This window comes from Hippocampus comes, unplaced genomic scaffold (assembly GCF_001891065.2).
Source record: "Hippocampus comes isolate QL1 unplaced genomic scaffold, H_comes_QL1_v1.1 scaffold137, whole genome shotgun sequence".
NCBI lineage: Eukaryota > Metazoa > Chordata > Actinopteri > Syngnathiformes > Syngnathidae > Hippocampus > Hippocampus comes.
The window spans coordinates 1,492,653-1,513,873 of NW_017806002.1; the positions used below are offsets into that span (position 1 = coordinate 1,492,653).

The following is a 21,221-nucleotide window of genomic DNA, read 5'->3' on the forward strand; positions in this document are numbered from 1 at the left end:
GGTGCTTTGATTGTCACAGAGACTTAACCCGAGGATATGCGATGCTGGTATGTAGCTACTACAACCTTTGATGGTAAAATTGTGAGGCATATACGCACACTGTTGTAATTAGTACACCGTTTACCTGATTCGGATAGATATACCCTGAAATTAAAGATGAACTTCTGCAGTAAAAGCTTTTTTCCCCCCGTTAATTGTTGTGTCCATTTGACATGAATGAAAAGGAGAAGCAATTGCTTTATGCATGAGTTGAGCTCTTTCACGTATGATTATCGTCAGGTAGAAAGCAATGATACACATCATGAGGTTTGCCGTACAATTTGCCATCCTTTTGAAAACAATTTAATTGTATTCATTATAATGTTGTGAGCCTATACTTTTGAACCTAACTATGCTGGACATCCTTTTTTTTTTTTTTGACAGTCAACGCATACTGAACTGAACCGAAAACCGTAAGCACAAAAGTGAGATTTGAATCCAACTGTGGATTTTTGTGAACCGTTCCACCCCTACTAACTACCTACCTAAACCTTTGCACAGTACCTACTTACCAGTGAAGGACAGCTAGTGATCCAAAGCCTACCACATTACATGTCTTTTATCTTGGAGAACAATAATTAACCTTATTTTAATGTAGCTTGTACCTTCAGGGACAGCAATGGACTTCTATTAGACCCTTAATTTCTGACAGTGTAACTCTTACATAAGCAAAACAAAAAAATGGCACCATCGACCCCCTCCGCCCCCCATCCTCCGATAAATAGCCTCGCATTTGTAGCCCTTTAACCAAATGCAAGGAAAATTATATAACCATGCTGCGTCATTCACATAACACAAATGGTGGACTGGAAGTAGAATTTATTTATCTACATTCGGTGATCGTGATGCACTTGGAGAGCATGCGCGCAAACGGGGAGCAGGCTGGAGTTGTTGAGCATGAGCCGGGGACGGGGGTGGCGCCCCGGAGCTGACTTGTGAGGCTGCGCTCTACCTCTGCTAGATTAGAGATGTCAGAGCAACTTCCCTCATGTCTGTGTCATCGGCGCAAGTCACACTTTTACAGCGCCGCATGCCCAGATGAGCAAACACACACACACACACACACACACACACACACGTATATATTGGGACATGTTGATGCATCTCATGCATGTGTAAGCGCACACACAGACACAAACACGATATATTAAATAATTGCTACAATGTTCTGTTTTCATGCAGTTACTCGCACCAGTGATTTCTGAATTGTGTACGGGTACAAACATAGAAACAATATATTCATGGATGACGCTTAAAATTTACACAAGTCTTTCTTTAACACGAGCTGTCATCCGAGTCAAACAAATGAAGTCGACTCAAAAGTGCAAGACGCATATAAAAAGCTACCTCTGGACCACAAGTGACAATCATGGGGTAGCAAACCAGTCGCTGGCTAATTCCACTAGATAATCTAATGGTTTACGTCCTCAGGGAATAGGAAATGAAAGCCCTTTATTGACAAAAATTTGGTCATTTCCAGCAAGAGCGAATACTGTCATGACATAGTTAGGTATACCTACCGACCTTGTATCAATATATGGAGAACCGCTGATGATCCAAAGCATACCACATCATGTTTTATACAGTTAGCTATTTACACAGCGCGGGTGGACAAGTACTGCTTTTAAAGGGGTGTGGGGGGGAATGTTGGCGCTATTTGACTTTCACCTGTCATGGCCAGAATTTTTCACTGCCCCGTTTGGTTCAGCAGAGCTGTCGGCACTGTTGGACAGTCCGCGTTGGTGCGGTTGTGCCGATGCGTATTTGGAACTGAGAATTCACCGCTTGGAATTGAAGCCGATTTACATGGGACAGGAGAAGTGAACCAATCTCTATTCGGACGTTACAGTTTATGTTTTACCTTCAAACTTAGCTTGTAGCAGCCGTGTGGGACTTCATGCACTTTTTGAGCAATGTGAAAGAAGACTTTGATTCCCTCCTCTTGAATCTAGAACTGCTTCAAACAACATAAGGCATATGCAGGAGTCGTCGTGATGATTGTATGACTGTCCGTGTGTTCTATTATTTTTGTTGTTTTATGTTCTGTAAAGCGCTGTATTACAGTGGCAGCTGTTGTGAAAGCTTTATATAAATAAAGATCTTGAATTATGTGGAATGATACTGAAAGATATGGTGTGACGGGGAATAGTATGTAACGGTACTAAATGATATTGGCGAAAAATATGCAATATGATGGTACAAAGTGTGGATTGCTGTCGAATGATATGGAAATAGATGCAATTATGTGAAATGGTATTGAATTATGCAGAATGATAATGAATGATACTGTTGAAAAATGTGCAATATGATCGTGAAAATATGGAATGATATTAAATGGTATTGAAAGAGATGCAATGATGTGGAATGATGTTGAATAATATTAATTGATATGGAATTATATGGCATTATGTTAGTGGTATTTTTTTGGGATGTAGTAATGGTGAGAACGGTGAAAATTGTTTGTGGTATTCAGAATGAATGGGTGTTTTGGCGGGGGTAAAAAAAAAAAGGTGTCATTGTGGTATATGTATCTAAGAAGATCATTAATGATGACGGGTTGCAGCATAGTTTTCACCCTAAGTATACGACTTTTGGGTCATTCAAGGGTAACTCTGCACATGGGGAGCCTCGGATAAACTCTAGCGCATTGTAATGCATTCTGACTCAAGTGAAACATATATTGCCATCTGCAGTGTATTTGCTAGAAGTCACCTGAAATCTCAGTTACTCATGCATCAAACTCAACCGCCGTGCTCGCTCTGTCCATGCGCATCAGCGTGAGCCCAGTCGGAACGTATCAGCGTTGTCCAAACGAACTAGGTCATGTTGGTGGGATGTCTTGGAGGCAAACATTTAGTTGTATGTTGGCCACGTTGGAAGACGTGGTGTGAAGCGTGATGTCAAAAGATCACGCAGCCATGCGGGTCCTCCTGGCTATTTGACTTAGCTTTCCCTGCAGGAGGTCATTTTAGATATTCACACTTCTGCAAATCTATCGAGTCAGTTTCCGCAAAGCAGGGATGTTTATTCGGATCTGTTGTGGTAATATAAATATTTTTAAATTACTTCAAGAAAGTTTAGTTCCTCATATGCTGCACTCAGCACAATCATGCGTTTGTTTTCTTGAAACGAAATGCATCACAACAAGCAATTATTATTATTACCGGATCGTGTGTGGCAGTCTGTTCTGGTAAATTTCCATGGCAGGGTTTTGAAATAGCTAACCATGTAAAGGGTGGAGCCAAACATGCTGCTGTTTGGTGATTGGGTGGCAGAAAACACTCCTTGAGAATGTGGGCCAAGTTACAGTGGACAAGAATATAAACGCCACACTTTTCTAAGGCTTTTACTATGTAGACGAAAACCTGACTCTTTCAAATATTGTTCACAAATCTGTCTAAATTCTGTGTTAGTGAGCTCTAGTTCGTTAGTGCTCCTTTGCCGAAATAATCCAGATCAAGATTCTGATTAGGCAGCCTAATTAATTGCACAGGCGTGCCTTAGGTTGTATCAAGCCCATTCAAGAATATTTAGGTGAAGGGTCAAGCAATCAAATGAAAAACAGTAAGTACAAGCGTGAGTTTTTTCTTTTAATTTTTTTTCCAATTCTACCATGGGAATTAATAGGAGGATTTCATTTGAAGATACGGCATGCAGAGTTTAAAAAAAAAAAAAAAGTTTCCAAAAAGGTTAACGCTTATTGCATAACTGTCATCTTGCATTGGTTCCTCGGTCCAGCACATCCTATGCAGTAATAACACCACACAGCCATGATAATTTATAGTTCTTTATTTATTTTTTGCAGATAACATATATTGCAATCATGCTTTTTCATAGAACACATAGACATTTATGATATATATATTTTTACATATAATATTTTACATCAGGCCCGAGAAACAGCTAAAAATATACAAAACAATATTCTCTGACTAGACATTTCTATATTATTATTATTATTATTATTAATATCATCTGCATTGTTAAGCTATTCTGTTATGATCATTTGTAGAGCGGAGAGAGAGAGTTGTGCTTTAGTCTTTCCGAGATGATGATGATAATATTGCGGAAAACGACAGATCATACACTTTTTTTTTTTTTGTTCCACAATGACTCGACAGAAGAAAAGAGAACAAAAAAAAAATCCAGATTTGTACGGACATTCACAGATACGTGTAGTACACAGTCTAGTTTACAACATCATTCAAGAGAGAAAATTGCAGTACGGTAACTTTGTACAAAAAAAAAAAAAAAATGCACCGAATCCTTCGTCGTAGTTTTCATTGACATACTTTGAAAGAAAATGCATAAATAAAAATGACCTAGCGGGATGGACTCAACCTGATTCCTGTCGCATGTAGCTGCCACAGAAGCAAATTTTATTTTCATCAATATCTATTATTGTTTTTTTTTTTTTAAACTCTTTCTTCACAGTAATAAGATAAGACAAGATATCCTTTATTCATATTGCCGTGCAAACTTGATATGTAATAATAGGTTTTCCTTTAGCCTATGAAAAGGAGTCGCCAGGGATTTAGACCAATCCCAACCACTGTGAAAGTCGCCTCGCTCGATCGTCATTTATAATTATGAGATAAAATGTGCACAAAGAAAGCACACACGCACACGCACACGCACACGCACACACACACACACACACACACACACACACACACACACACACACACACACACACACACACACACAGCTAGAGACACACGCACACAGGACTTGGATCAGTTTTTCCAAAGATCACAGGTGAAACGTTTTGTAGAGAAGGTGAAATTTCGATGACCGTGAATTTCCTCAAATAGCGGCCGTACCACAAACGCCCGCTTGAGATGAATAAATGTCTTCCTCAAATACACAAACATTAAAGCTAAACCTGTTGCTAACCAAAACAGCAATACTTACTGAAGCTTGTAAACAGTCTCTCAGAAGCCCAAAGAAAATTAAACATTGCCTTTGTTGTTCACATGGTGCCATTTGAACTATGTTGCTAACCAAAACAGCAGCACCCACAGAGCCAAAAAAACTGTATTTCACGTTAAGCTTTGACGGCGTCTTATGACAACTAACATTCTAACAGACTGACACCACAATGTTGCTGTATGCGCTTACTAGTTTGATCTAGTCTGTCCCGGGTTAAACGGAATTTTCCTCAATCGTTGTTAGTCATTATTGGAAAAAAATATATTTATACAAATAAAGGCCTCTCTCTCCTAATAAACTTTTCTCCCTCATCTGCGGCCATTCAATTGAGGAACTACGGTATACATCTTTTTCTTTTTTCTTTTTTAATAATATATATTTATATCACACAAACCGCTTAAGTGTTTCATATCCGGGGAGCATTTGGTCACATCCACCTTAGTTCCTGAGGAGTGGATTACGAAATATGGTTCGAGTATGCTCTAGAAACCCTTCATATAGTCAGTCGCAGCCTCTCTGTCACTTTAGCTTATTGCTCGAGTACCCGTTCACCCTCTGAACTGGATGCTTGGAGGATCGTAATACACGATGGGATGTCGCCCTAACTGACATTCTGCAAGAGCTGATGACTTTACTACATTGCTCCGATGAATTTTGCACCTGTAATATTCAAACCGGCGTGTGCTCGCGTTTGGCCCTTCTCTGTCTCGAATATACAAAACTACCTCAAAGTTATTCTACAAAAAAATAAAATAAAGGATTCTAACAACACACTGTACATAGTTATTGTTCATCAGAAAAACAAGACAAAACTGTCAACAGTGATGACAGTCTTTTGCTACATATCCTACTGAAGTGTGTGTGTGTGTGTGTGTGTATATATATATTTTTTTGTATCATTATTTTTGCTGTTGTCATAGCTTTTTAACTCAGCATACTTGTGCTTTTCAAAGGCGTAAACCCCCAAGACGTGGCTGCTCAACAACTGAAATGAATAATGTTGATGTCTTATATTTTGCTCCATTCGCATTCCACTTCCAGACATTTCATTTAAAATTCTCATCTACAACATGGCATCTATTTAAGGAAATTCTACAAGCCAAAATGCACCAGATATTTTGTCTTTGTACAGTAATTGTAGTCTAAAATATTGAATCAATACAGGTCTCCAAATTTAAGCTTTTTCATATAGTTTTACTTCCTAAGTCATATTTCTCTTACTAAAATGTCTTTTTTTTTTTTTTTGCAGAATGAACTTTAAAATTACACAACACGTTGTCTGGGTAGTTTCCTCTGTATGATACAACAATAAAATAAAAACAGATTTCATAAGAATAATCATAAGAATAAATGTGGTCGGGTTGGTCTCACGTGTCCCCAGGAGGTAGGTGAATGAAAGCAGACGTGGGCGTCTGGTGGTCGTTCCCAACCTTGATTCCGCTTCTCGTGGGGGTGTTTTCGGACCCCGATGGAGAACCGCTGAGACAAGAGAGACGCTCACGAGATTCTAGATGTACGCCTCCTCGGTGGCGGGGTTCTGGTTCTGGGTTTCCGTCTGCTGCTCCGGGCCGTTTTCCTGAGCCTTCACCAGCACCACTGGCTTGATCATCATTCTCAGACGCTGCAGAGGAGGGACGATGAATGGAAGAAAACAGTCTTGGTTGACTTGAATCCATCCATCCATACTACTTTGAACCATAAAACAATCCATCCATCCATCCATCCGTCTTTCCATTCTTCTTTATTCCAGCTATCATCTGTCTATCCTTCTGTCTTTGATACATAGAATCATCACTGGTTTTCATTCTTTGATTCATCTCAAATAAATGCACAGTTCTCCTTCCTGTTTGTGCATTCATCTTTCCAACTCTGATCCAAAATATCCCGTCATCGATTCATGTACGGTAATCATCCATCCATCCATCCATCCTCCCATTTGTATTATATATAGCCCAGGTGATGTCAAATTCATTTTTTTCACATTGTAGTTATGGTTTTCTATTGTAGGACCAGAATGACTGTGAACCCATATACTGTATTGTATGAATGTAAGCCTCATATTATCACAACAAATTGATAGGTAACTAGTTAAGATCAGGGGCCAGTAAAAATAAATAAATACATTAATAAATAAATAAATTTTCCGTGTGTGTGTGTGTGTGTGTGTGTATATATATATATATATATATATGTATGTATGTATACAGGACAAGTCACAAAAAAAATGAATGCAACATCTCAATTTTATTAAAAGTGAAGTCGATTTGTAATTTTGGTATTTTGGCAAGAATCACTGAGTTTGCATGTTCTCCCCGTGCCTGCGTGGATTTTCTCCGGGTACTCCGGTTTCCTCACGCATTTCAAAAACATGCATGGCAGACTGATTGGACACTCTAAATTCTCCCTAGGTGTGAGGGTAAGTGCAAATGCTTCTATGCCAATGTGTGCCCTGCAACTGGCTGGCAACCAGTTCAGGGTGTCCCCCGCCTACTGCCCAAAAACAGGTGAGATAGGCTACAGCACCCCTGCGACCCTTGTGAGGATAAAGCGGATCGGAAAATGGATGGATGGATGGATGGCAAGAATCACTTTTTGCAGGACACGTAAGATGAAGTGGCATACCCCATCTGGCCCCCCATGCCTTGAGTTTGACACCCGTAATAGAGCCATTCATTTCGTTTTAATCCATATAAGTTAAGATAAAATGTGACAACTCGTATTATTCCGACAACCATCATCCTCATCATCATCAGCCGCGCAATTAAAGTGAAGACGCTTGACAGGCAGCACTGTGGCACCGTCCGCGTTTCGTGAGCAGCGCCTGTGAGCCGTAAAGTGCTATCTGATTGCTACAATTAAAACAATCAGCTGCCGCCGCGCCTCCTGACACCTGCGCGTCGCCGTCGACAGCCTCTGTAATTAGCGCCCATTTCCTGCCACATCGGCGACTGTCAAGCTCAGCCAAGTGGAGGATCATATAGATTTGTGCTCGCCATCGCCGCACATCCTTCACGTAAATGATGAGGCCGAAAAAATAGACATTAACTGCAGTTCAGTCAGTCCTCTGAATACAATCTGTACTCGTCTCAAATAGTTCAACAGAACTCATTACGATCTCCATTTTACAAATCCTTTTATCTTACGCTTAATTTCTCGGGGCACTTATCCCATTTTCACGCCGCATGCCCACATGTTTGCTGATTACGGTAGTGTTGTGTCGCACTGCTCTGTTAATACACTAAATCGCATTATGCAAAGCTGCGGCACTTCAATATCAAATGTGAAAAGTCGACACTCTGCGGCCACGCCGATGTTTTTTGCACATTCTCAAAATGTATGTGGAGGAGGAGGAAAGCTAGGTCAGTCAGAGTTTTCATTGTAATACACTTAAAACGCTAAGTACCTTATTCCAGCGCGTCCAGAAAGTATTCTTACTTCTTCCAAATTTTATTTCACCGTCTTCATCCAAACTGGATTTAATTCATTCATAATGTTGATGGGAATTTTGTTGTTGAGTTTTTGCACATGTATTAAACTAATAATGGTCACAAATGCATAAGTACATCAGTATTCAGAGCCTTTGCTCAATACTTTGTTGCTAACCTTTGGCAGCGATTACAGCCTCAAACCTTTTTGAATATATCGCCACAAGCATGTGTTTGGGCACTTTTGCTCACTTTTGTAGCGCTCCTGGTTGGGCCACACTAGAACAGCCATGTTTTTGTCCCTGTGGGATGTTGTGTGTAGAATATAATTGAAAAGGCTGTAACATAAAATAAAATAAAAACACGAAGCACTGTGAAGCTACACCGTATGTAGCTTGCATGTGAAAAAAAAGTTGTCCAACAAATCAAATTCAACCAAAATGTCAAAAGTCAACAAAAATTACACATGGTGAGCTGCTTTCACTTGACTTTTATGGTGTGATGAGCGTTACACCTGTCTGTACACGATGGTGACTGTCGGTTTCGATTGATAATGCTATTTTTCCAGTGTTAACTATCTGTATAAATTAACCTGTAAAGAGGCTTGAAATGGTAGTTGCTTGTTTGGTCTTCTTCTTTTTCATTGATGTCAAACATTGATCATGAACCAAAAGTTCAAATTATCAGTTTGAACAGAGTGAAGAGTCTTCACCCTGTGCTTTTCAAAGAAAAGCCCCAATTCTATTTGCCGTGAGCATGTTGAATGTATCTCTTTTAATTTCTTGGCTCACGCTGCAATCATTATACACCCCCCCCCACACACACACACACACACACAGCCCCCCACCCGACCCCCCACAGACGCAAAAGAGAGCCAAAAGCCAGACACAGCGTTACCTCTTTGTATGTGCCTTTGAGTGTGAGGAACATATAGCCCATGTAGCCAGGAATGAGGACCATGGAGGAGAGGGCCATTAACCACCCTACACCCTGGCCCCAGGCTGGGAACACATAATCGCCCATGGTGAGGGGTACCATCTGCACGGCACTGAACAGGAACACTCCCTGGAAACGAGACGCCAGGGTACAAATGTCATCATCTGCATCCTCACATAGTCATCAAACAAAACCGAAATGGCTTGCAATTTATCGTCGGCCAGATGTCTGCGATACATGGTTCAAATTTGGGTGTCAGTGGACCAAGGTTATTATAAATAAAAACAATTGAAAAAAAAAAGATTGAAAAAAACATTTTCATTCATAACCAACCTGCTTTTAAAGAACAAAAACTAACTGAAACTATATCTTATGTTAATAAAAGTAAGTATAACTAACAATATTTATTGCCAGAATGTTAATTTTAGTTTTTTTCACTTATCATAAATTTTCTGGATTCATTGGAAATGTATTTATTTTGGTACTGCTGTACATCCATATCTACAGAAGAACCAAGGTCAACATATTTGTTTAAGAATTATAGTTACCGCAATATTTACTGCAGTGACCTTTTTTTTATCTTGTCCTCAACACATACTGCATATATTTAAAAAAAACTAATACTAAAACTAATAAAAACAAAAGTAAGCATGAGTCAAAAAGAATTAAAAAAAATAAGATGAAGAATCGAAAACTACCATCTTTTCACACTATAAGCCGCACCTAAAAGCATGCCGTTTCCTTAAAAGACGACTGTGCGCCTTATATTCCGATGTGCCTTATATATGGATCAATATTCTGATTTCTTGGACGTAGTATTTTAAATAAACAAAAAAACACACAAATGTTCTGTAAAGCGCTTTGTTACAGCTGCATCGGTTGTGAAAGCTCTATAAAAATAAAGCTGTATTGGATTGGATTCCCTTTAGTGTAGCCCCATCTAGTGGATGCATAATGCAACCGCAGCCACGATTGTAGCTTCCCTTCTATGCGCCTTATAATGAAATGCGCCCTATAAATGAAAACAGTTTTAAAATAGAAGGTGCGCCTTATACTCCGAAGCGCCTTACAGTGCAAAAAATCCGGTATTAAAAAGATACATTGGACAAATAGATAAGAGAGTGTCTTGGTTTACAGGAATCGGAACTAACCTATGCCCCCTCAGTAGTAAAGTCATAATTATGGCAAAACTTTAAGTCAATACAGTAAGTACTGCAGTCATAACTGTTTTGAGATTTTGGCTGTTGGACTGTACTTACGGCCACGATGAGCGGCGTGAAAACAACCCAGCATGCCTTCCACCACAGACAGGGCCGATGGCCGATCATTTCCTCAATGTTGTCGTAAAACTTATTCACGCCTGCAAAAGAATATTAAAGCATCGTGAATCCATCGCGTCATCTCGGAATCTCCCCTAAAGACAAACTTCCCCTTATTAAAAATGCGCCTTACCGTAGAACCATGAAATGGAAACGCACTCGAAGAAGACGAGGAAGAGCAGACACATCCCGCTGGCTGAGTAGTAGTCAAATAGCTTAAACACATACAGGCCACCCTACAGAATGAGACGCAAGAGGACAGTGATGAGGGGACTGGGACAGAATCGTAACATAAACCAAGGCAATTAGGGTATGTGGGCAAGTAGCAGGCCAGTCAAGTGGAACAAGATCGAGAGAGCGACGTCTCGTTGGTGAGGACACGACATCATTGCAATCGTGTCCCTAGTAGGTCCTTCTCGGCTACAATTGAATGCTCATCAATTCCTCGGAAGCTTTTGTTCCGAACAGTTTCTTCTCGTACACTGCGCATGTACACCATTTTTCCTTTCCAATCCGAAGTTAGCATATCCACCCTAAATATAATTTGTGCCCGCATCAAACAATTAACTCTGTGTGTGCTTTGCTTTTTCCTTTGTCCTTTTACTACACTTTTCTAGAAAGAACAATGTTAATGATGTGGAATGATAAATTTTGATCGAGGTTTTAAATCAGGTTGTTGTTTCAGGTTTGAATCAGATTCCTGTTAGCATGATAGCATGCGCATCTGGCATTGCTTTTTTTGGAGCAATAGATATTTCTATTGCACTTGTCCTCAATTGAGCTGCGGGTGAGCTGGAACGACTCACAGCTGTCTTTGGGCGAGAGGCGGGGTACACCCTGGTCTGGTTGCGAGATAATCACTGAAAACAAAGGACTGCGGTTTATATATTGTTGGAGGGCTGCATTTCAGTCACGACTGTTTTCGACAAGAAGGACGCAGAGTGAAGATGTAAACTGCTGTGTTAGCTTGTCATGCTAGCTGCCATTGCTAATATTAAAGAATTAGGTGCGTGACTTTCATTTAGATTCAGATTTTGAAAAATTGATATATTTTTTTTGTGTTTTGACATTATTAATGGATTAACTGTAGACTTAAGTTCAGTTTATACTTGACAATTAATAATACTCAAGTTTTACCATAGTATATAGTCTTCTCTATTCTTTATTCAGGCCCACAAAGCATTGACAGTATCAAGAGTCCTCTAGTATGTATTGCTTTAATTTAGATTTTTGTTTGTCCCTAAAGTTGGTTAATTCAAATGCATTTTTTATTCAGTTAACTCATTAAATACATGTTTGATTTATTATGAATTCATATCAATTAAAAAATGACATATATTTCCTAACTTTTCAAATTTTTGTTCATACATTGTATTCGATTTTTTCATTTTCTGGTCAATTAACATAATTAAAATAATTTAAAGTGATAACATTCAAAGGTGATTTTTTTTATTATTTTTCATAGACATTTTAGCAATTTATTTTAATCTCACTCGTGCTTTTAACATTGCCTGAAAAGTTCTTACATGTTTGATGGGCATGACAATTTGGACCTAAATGGAAAGTTCACCAAATGGAAATCCCACTGGATTGCTGTGTTGATTTACCTGTGTGATGTTGGACAGTCCAATGATGTAAGAGACGAGGCAGACGATGGCAATGAAAATCTCGCGGCGCTTCCGCAGAATATGAGGGAACTCGTCTACCAGTGCGGTGATGAAGCCTTCCACGGTGCAGAACTGAAGGAGTCGCACAGTCAGTCGATTGTTTTTCATCGCAACTCTTTCGTTATGGTCACTTCAGGTTATGTCAGTACCTGGCTGTCAATTCCCAACATCAGCAGCATGGAGAAGAAGAGGATGGCCCACAGAGGGGAGATTGGCAGCTGGGTGACGGCCTCGGGATAAGCCAAAAATGCCAGGCCAGGTCCTTGAAACACGAATGGGGGGAAAAGGGCACTGAGACCATCCATCTGGTCATTTTCTACACTGCTATTTCTGTTTGGGATCATGGGTGACCTGGACTCTATCCAGTGTGACTTGGGGCGAGAGGCTTGACTGGCCACGAGTCAATCACAGGGCTGCATTGAGAACATTTTTGTATATAGCGCATGTAGTCATTAGGGATGCATTTTTTTTTTCAACCCTCAGTGACGAGGGGAACAAGTAAAAACTTGTTTTGGCTTAAGTTTGAAGACAGTGCTGCGAATGTAAGGGAAGATAACATGAACGAAAAGAAGATGAAATGGAAAAAGAAGACGCTAAAAATAAGTCAAAAGCGTCCTTGGGGGTGCTGAATGTCGGACTAAACTTGAGAGGATTTATAAAGGATGCGAAGACATGCAAAATCACTGCACAATTTTCTTTTTTGTTTTTCTAATTAACCCAGAAATCAAAACCCAGTCACAAGTTTCCCCTTTTCTGACTCAAAGAATATCACATCTAGCGAATTCGGGAGCTAATTATTTGCACCATTCCGAGTGCTGTTGCCTTTGCTGATTGCCGAGTTTCAACATTGATTGCAATTACCTGAGGCTGCCACATCAGCAATGGGTTTCTTTGTCACGTTGGCCATGAATCCCACAATAGAGAAGATGACAAAGCCGGCGAACATGCTGGTGAAGGAGTTGATGCAGCAGACAATGACAGAATCTCTGTCGGGAGGGAGACAAAGCACAAGGCGGCTATTGTCACGCCGATATCAATTCCTTATCATCCCGTCACACATTGGTGAAAGCGATGGCGGCGGCGGCGGGCGAAGGGGAGGCGGGGGGGAATTGGGTGAGGAGCCATTTTGCATCCGGCGCAAAAGAAATGGCTGCTTTTATTTTTTTTTGTCCCGTTCCTTTGAAATTGGCAGTCATTTAAAATCGGACCTGGGGGGTGCTGACTTGTGTTGTTAAAACGGAAATGAGGTTGAATGAAGCAGTTTGAAAGTAGTACAGCAAAAATACTGAAACACTTCTAAAAACTGGAAACCCAAATCCACTGTTCGGGGTACAGTTGGAGTCCAGTTCTGTTGCTTAAGGTATTGGGTGGAACAAAATATCCATGTATCAGTCATATCTTAATCATTATCTGCACGCTGACATCTTTTATCATCTCTTATCTAATCTTGTTGCAGCTGCGATTTTTTTTTTTTTTTTTTTTTTAGTACACATCTCGGTGTCTTGTCAACAACAGTCTTTGTTCTTCATGAATCAAGTGTTAAAAAAACAATCATGAAAAAAAGCAAAGAATCAGCCAATGAAGTTGCGACATTTTGAACTAGCTTTTGTTTCACTTTTGAGGCAAATCACAGTGTGAAGCTAATCATCATAATTTTGTTAAAATTTAATTTAAAATGTGGATGTAAATGGGCAAAAAAAAAACCCCGCAAAGACAAACTCAATCAACTGAAATCTCGGGATGGTTTGAACTCCATGTTTTGTTTGGCTTTTGAGACAACCCACAGCAGCATTTAGGAACGAAAGCTGTCTGCCAATACTTTCTGTTAATCAACCTAGTGTTAAACACACAAAAATGTCTGACGAGTTAGTACTTTGCATTTCTAAGCACGTGATTCACAGTAAAATCTGATTTTCATTGCGGATCGATGCCTATGTATCAAAACGGTACTTTGTACTGTCATATTTTTATTGGCAAAGTAACGCGATCATTTTTTCATGGCAGGTTTTTCTGTAATCCTGACCCCTAATTGGTACGATTTTCGCAGGCGATGCTAATCATTCGACTCGGACGTGGCTCTATGTGCCTTTCCCAGGACTGAAATAAAAGTACAGTTAAGTTCCCGAGCTGCGCAAGTCAGGGATTCAAAAGAAGTATCTTTAAGGCTATACATTAGCTTTAGAATGAGAAACTTATTACCTTGACCCGAGTTGTAATTTAGAATAAATAAGGTTTTGACAAACGTCCACCAGAAAAATCCAAGCCGGGACCAAAACTGACTTGAGTAGGTAACCAGTGTTGGCTCACACAGAACCAACAATTAATTAGCAGTATATATTAAACCTACCTGTATACGTTGTTATTGAAGGGGTTGTAGCTTCCCAGTGCGATCAGAGAACCCAAACCCAGTCCATAGGAAAAGAAGATCTGAGTGGCAGCATCTAGCCAAACCTTTGCAGCGCAGAAAACAAAATAATTACATAACAGTAGCCGTAACTATCCAGCCCTCCATTTTCTAATCCGCTTATCCTCCCGACGGTCGCGGGCTTTCTGGAGCCTATCCCAGCTGTTTTGGGGCAGTAGGCGGAGTACACCCTGAGCCAATCGCCGGACACACATAGACGAACAGCCATCCGCGCTCACACTCACACCGAGGGACAATTTAGAGTGTTCCATTAGCTTGCCGTGCATGTTTTGGGAATTTGGGAGGAAACCGGAGTGTCTGGAGAAAAACCCATTTAGGCACGGGGAGAACATGCAAACTCTACACAGGAAGGCCAGAGCCAGAATCGAACCCAGCATGCTAACCAGTCGTCTACCGTGCCGCCCGTAGCCGTAACTATTATACTTGTTCTATAGCGTACTTAATCTTAGGTCTTGAGATATGTTTGATGTAACATACACCTTAATTGTGTCCATGGAACTCTGCTAGTTGAAGTCCAATATCTTTTCTGCAATATTGTCCAAGTTTACTGGGATGTTATTCAAATGTAGCAGAGAAATTAGTAGCGATAGCAACATTTTTCTAAGCTAACTAGAAAAAAAAAACTGTTTTCGCCTTGAAGTGACGGTGTTTAGGTGACATACATTCTTCATGACCAAATGTAACATTTTCAGAAGCAAAACAACAACGCACTGCTTGTACCTCAGACCGTGTCAGTTTGTCAAAGTCTGGCGTGATGTAGAAGAGGATTCCATCAATAGCTCCAGGCAGACTGATTCCGCGACAAAACAGGATGAACAGCATAAAGTACGGATATGTGGCTGAAAAGTACACCACCTGAAAATGACGGGAAGTCCTTGTTAGACCAATTTGGTAATTTTTTTCCTGCAAGGGCACAAACTAGATAACCGTAACGCCAAGTGCTTCTGCTGTGGCAGTGGAGCACAATAACCTATTCAGCCAACACCAAACCCAAGGTAATGGTCACCATAGCCCCTCGAAAGCCATCTTTGCAATCCATGTCAACACTTGACCAATTTCTTCGTTATGAAATCGAATCAGAGTTGATGATTGAAGCAAAAATGAACGACGACTCAAACGGTACAGAACTCTGTCAAAATTGTTCACCAAAGTGAGGGGGAAAAAAATGGTTTGTGCTCGTGTCTGTCTGTCCAATATCCATGTTAAAAGGATAATGGATCATTCAGAAAGATTGTGAAAATGTGATCGTGTTTTTTGTTGTTTTTGTACTTCTGTATGTTATTTAGCCGCTACTTTCTTGATTCATGCAGTACAATTGAAAATATTACGTATTAACTTTGTGGGTTCACCCATGTTTGATTCTGAGATGGGAGCAAACTGTGATTTAAATGGCCAACCCCACCCCCCCCCAAAAAAACATTTCGCTTTAGAACAATAAAGTTTTTTGTGATGACACTATGCCGCAACAGTTAAACCAACACAGCCTCAAGTCGGATGATTGACGGAAGGGTAAAGTGAAGTTATGTAATCCCCTACGACCCCCAAACCTCCAAATCCCCTGTACCCCCCAGCACGGTATTCCGGCGTGTGGCGGTGACAGCTCGGCAACTTTCAGCAATGAATCGCGCGTCTTGTTTGCAGTGAAAGCTAAATGTTTCCTTTGTGCCATGTCCTTAGCCACTGACTCACTTTGCCAGTCCAGCTGACCCCCTTCCAGATGCAAAAATAGACCAGCACCCAGGCGATGGCCAGGGTGATGGCCAGGGGGATCCTGACCTCTCCGGGCTTCTCCAGGCCCTCGGTCAGCTGGTGCATGTTGCGTCTGCAAGGGCAAGGGGGTGAAGTTTGTCTTACTGTAAACAATGGCTGCAATTTGTCGGACAGATGTTTGTGAAAAAGCTCAGGAAAGTAGAAATATGGCTTCAGATCCTGTACGTAACAAGGATATAATAGATTTTTCATAATAGTTTTTATTTTTGACTTTTGTTTTTTAAAATTCAGTTAACTTCATGTGATTTTTAGACCAGGTGTGTAAATTTGTTTTTGTTTTTTAAGTGCTTTGCTTTAGTTTGTTTAGTTGTTTTAGTTTTTCTTAGTTTTAGTATTAATTTTAGTTTTTTGGTTTTTTTTTAATATAAGATCAAATTTTTTTGTAATAATAAATACACAATCATTTGTTACATTTTCATTGCGGGCACATCGCGGCAGTCACAACTTGACCGGTTAATGTATTACACAACAAAAGCACCCTCTTTTTATTTTACTGTTACGATAACACTAAATGTTATCTGTTTGAAGGCTGTTGTTTTTGCCGTGGTGGTGCTCCTGATGAGTGCTTCACAAATGATCGACATATTACAAGTCACGCCTTCGGTTTCTGATTGATTGTTTTTCTTCGGGTGCGGTGGTTTCTTATATATTAAGTTGCTGACATAAGATGGGGCCAGAGATGACTGATTGGGTCAGAGATCACGCGTGAAGTTTGACTTTTGAGGCACATTCTTCCATATATTGTTAGTTCAACTCTTAAACTATGTATTGTTATGAATTGTTAATTTGGTATTTTATATATATATATATATATATAAAATTCTCCCTAACGCCATTTGTAAAACGAGAAACACAACACATAAAAATGCAAATGAGAATGCATGCGCAGAGTAGTATATATATATATATATAAATAGATATATAAAATTGTTAATATTGGTATGTAAAAAGCAGCCGGCCTATTTCCCACCATGTAACAATTTTTTGCCATTGGTCGTCAACAGCAAACTTGTTCTTAAAAAAATGTCTTTAGTTGTTCCCTGTTCATAGTGATCAGCATGATCATTTCCTGTGTTGCATAATGTTGCATTTCCTGTTCTATGGTTAGCATTGGAATTTTCTCATTCGTGGCACCCTTTAAAAAAAAAAACCACACACACAAAGAAACTCTTCTGGAAGCCATCTTTTAAATGCTCGCTGAGCTGAAGTTTCTCATGTTTTGCACTTGTTTGACTTCTGTGGCATGTAATGCCAGTTGAACTCTGACATCTGGGGCATTCAACTTTCGAAATCCCACAATATGGAATACTTGAGGTTAATACGAACAATGTAAAAGGACTCTGAGTCTGCTCAACTTACTCCCAGAACTCTACCACGGCGCTGGTGAGGTTCCTGGTGTCGGCGATGCTGTAGTTGGTGTAGCAGCGGTCTGTGTTCCAAGAATTACCACAAGTCTGCCATGGCAGTTCCTGGAGAGAAAAAAAAAAATCTTTTGACTTGGAACTGCACTTTCCCACCTCCGGGTCCAATTCTGTGTGCCAAGTCCATGATAGTCTTTGAGGGGTGGGGATTGAGGGGGGACATTGCGATTTCATGCTTCTCTCTATAAACAGGATGACTCATCGCCAGAATGCATTTATCAATGGCTTACGTAAAGCGCTAATTATGTGGGAAAGGAAGTAATAAATGTCATAGTCTATTTAATGTTTTACAACCTTTGTTGTTGTTTTTGTTTCTCTCATGCAGTCTATTCGGCATGACTAAATAACGTCAGGATCTTACGTTCACGTTGATATGTTTTGTAGATCATTCGGAAAGATACTCACGGTTGTGAAGGAGTTGTACAGATAGTAAAGAGCCCAGGAAATGATGACAATATAATATATGTTAAGCCAGAAGGAGAGAACAGCAGCGGCCAGACCGACACCTAAAACAATACGCAGAGCTTTGAATGAAATATTTATGAGACATTTTTGCATGGCCACACTGTTATTCATGCTCGTTATTTTGAACCTTTATTTAGCGTAGTAATACATTTTTTATTACTCTTTTGGACATTCAGCATGAATAACAAATCAACTTCATTTTTAGTGATTATTAATTGTTGGGATGCACATTTGCTCTCCAAACACATTAGATTAAAAAAAAAACACAAGTATCAACACTAAATTTGATTTGAAAAAAAAAATAAGGAGCTTTTTCTTTTTACCTTTGAACATGGGAGCCAGCTTCCACACTCCGAGCCCCCCTATAGACGTGTACTGACCAAGAGCCGTCTCCAGAAAGAAGAGGGGCATGCCGGCAAATATCAAGGTCAAAAAGTAGGGAATCAAGAAGGCTCCTATGAGAGGTAAAATTAAAAAAAGGGAAGGTTCAGTGATAGGAACTATCAAGGATAAATATTCAACAGCATATATTCCAGATGTTTAAAAAAAAAAAAAAAGTAAAAAAGGGTGAATTGAGCACAGGACGCCTGTGCGTAATTACGCACGGCTTACACATTTGGATTTAAGAGAAACGGAATCCGGGTATTGATTCCTTTGGAAGGAAAAAGAACTCCTGATTACCTCCGCCATTCTTTCCACACAAATAAGGAAATCTCCACACATTCCCGAGTCCGATTGCGTATCCCACACACGAGAGCAAGAAGTCAAATTTCCCGCTCCACGTCTCTCGCTCGGGTATGTCCTTTTTGCTCTTCTGCACCTTTACCACCAGCGTTTTGGGTTTGTCGTTGGCCGTGCTCGTCGGCGCCTCGCTCACGGTCTCCGTGAGGACGTGGCCGTCCGACGCTTTGGTCCCGTTCGTGGCCATGCTCGCGTCGAGGACGAACGTAGGAGGAGAAGGAAAGGGGCACCACGTCAGTAGCACCGGTTCGGGTCGCGCAGCCTCTCCGTCCCGGTTCACTGTCGGAAGAATGCGTGATATGTTCATTAGACTCCTAAAAAAAACAGTTTCCACTTCCACGTGGATTCGAATGGGTTACTTCGCTTCATGGGTTGGAAAATACGAAACCCCACCACCCACCCAATTAATCCAATAAACTAACAATGAGCGCTTGCGTGCAGAGAAATGTGCAGGCTGGTCTCTAAAAAGCAATTTAGGAGCCAGACGCCACGCTTAGGTGGCAAAAAGAAACAACAAGGAAAAAGGGAAAAAAAAAGATGAATGAATGAATGAAGAACAACAATGAGAAATTAGACAGTTATACCCTCGTTTTGGAGTATTTTATTGAAATGCAGCTTTTACTTGCTGTTTTTTTTTTTTTTTTTGCACTCCGCCGTAAAATAACTGCACGAGTGGATGAGTGCGCGCAATTACGCACGAGAGTTGAATAGTTTCCTCTTTGAAGCACAAACATTTACACGTAATTCGTTTTGAAATCTCCCCGTTCGTCATAATTCCTTTCTAACAAACATAGGGTGAAATAATACACACATTTTGGTACGTTGACTATTTTAAATAAATAGCACAGCAAATATTGAAGGGGGGAGAAAAAGACAGGAGCATACTTACAGTTGACTATTTAGTCTTCCCGGTGAACATAAATCCTCCAAAGTAATTCCTTGCACTTTTTTTGTGCGTCTTGTCTGGAAAATTTCGCATCCGATCCGCTCGCTGGCGAGTAAATGATCCCGAGGGTGGAGGATGGACGTTTGGCTCGAAGAAGAAGAAGAAGGAGGGATAGATGGAAGGTCGGCGGAAGAGGGTGTGCGCTGCTGTCCTTAAAGGAGTGGTGCTGAACGAGAGGCAGCCGACAGACGAGAAGACGCGAGGAGAAGGAGCCGTCTGACTTGGAGCGAGCAGGGGCGTAGCGATGCGCAGCGCGGCTTCATCCACATAGTTGGTCGAGCGCCCCCCTCCTCCTCCACTCACACATACACACACACACACACGCACGGACACACACGGCAACTAGTCCAACATGTCCAGTTTGGATGGATGGCAGTGGCTTTGGGAGAGGAGCATCTTCTTGTCCCAAGGTTTTATATCCTTTCTCACCTCCCCCCCCTGCAACTTCTCTCTCTTGCTCTCTCTCTTTCTCACTCCCAGACTCACCCGAAGGACATTGATGTCTTTTATTCCGTCCAACCTGATTAACCTGTGTTTGCTGAATGTACAAAGTGTTGAATGTGTACCCTGAACACCTCAGAGTAAAACTCTCTTATTTCTACCTGTTTAAAAAAAAAACAAAAAACAAATATAGGAACAAAATAGCTAATGAATCTCTTATATGGCTGGCGACTGGTTAGCACATCCGCCTCATAGTGCAGAGAGGTGCAGGGTTCGATTCCAGCTCTGTGTGGAATTTGCATGTCTCCCCGTGCCTGCGTGGGTTTTCTCGGGGTACTTCGATTTTCTCCCACATTCCAAAAACATGCCTGGCAGGTTGATGGAACACTCCAAATTGTCCCGAGGTAAGAGTGTGAGCACGGATGGTTGTTTGTCTATGTGTGCCCTGTGACTGGCTGGCAACTGGTTCAGGGTGTCTTCCACCTACTCCCCGAAGATAGCTACCATAGGCTACGGCACACACGCGACCCTTGTGAGGATAACCAGATAAGAAAATGGATGGATGGATGCAAGAATGGATTTATGGTGGCAGACTATTTCCTGATTCAGAAGGACGACTAAGACAACATTATTTTGCCATTAATTAAAGACATGTTTTATTTAGATCGAAACTCATGAAATAGGTTTGGACAAA

At 40.7% G+C, this 21,221-nt stretch overlaps 1 protein-coding gene across 1 annotated transcript; it reads right to left on the reverse strand.

The window, feature by feature from the left end:
- Nucleotides 1–3,812: 3,812 nt before the first annotated feature.
- slc6a1b (solute carrier family 6 member 1b) lies at nucleotides 3,813–20,484 on the reverse strand. The gene is made up of 15 exons (XM_019892496.1): nucleotides 20,030–20,484; nucleotides 19,081–19,419; nucleotides 18,723–18,854; nucleotides 18,340–18,440; nucleotides 17,873–17,982; nucleotides 16,433–16,565; nucleotides 15,464–15,598; nucleotides 14,666–14,769; nucleotides 13,180–13,304; nucleotides 12,468–12,580; nucleotides 12,259–12,390; nucleotides 10,785–10,887; nucleotides 10,592–10,692; nucleotides 9,294–9,461; nucleotides 3,813–6,592 (listed from the first exon to the last, which is right to left on the reverse strand). The coding sequence occupies exons 2-15, from the start codon at nucleotides 19,325–19,327 to the stop codon at nucleotides 6,479–6,481; spliced, it is 1,818 nt and encodes a 605-aa protein (XP_019748055.1). The 5' UTR covers nucleotides 19,328–19,419; nucleotides 20,030–20,484; the 3' UTR covers nucleotides 3,813–6,478.
- Nucleotides 20,485–21,221: the final 737 nt, after the last annotated feature.

Excerpts from the sequence above, each read along its gene's own strand:
- slc6a1b (XM_019892496.1), bottom strand. The coding sequence starts at position 19,327 with ATGGCCACGAACGGGACCAAAGCGTCGGACGGCCACGTCCTCACGGAG. Across the intron at positions 16,566-17,872 it reads GCCGTGGTAGAGTTCTGGGA|ACGCAACATGCACCAGCTGA; the intron begins GTAAGTTGAGCA and ends TTGCCCTTGCAG. Across the intron at positions 10,693-10,784 it reads TTCCATTTCATGGTTCTACG|GCGTGAATAAGTTTTACGAC; the intron begins GTAAGGCGCATT and ends ATTCTTTTGCAG.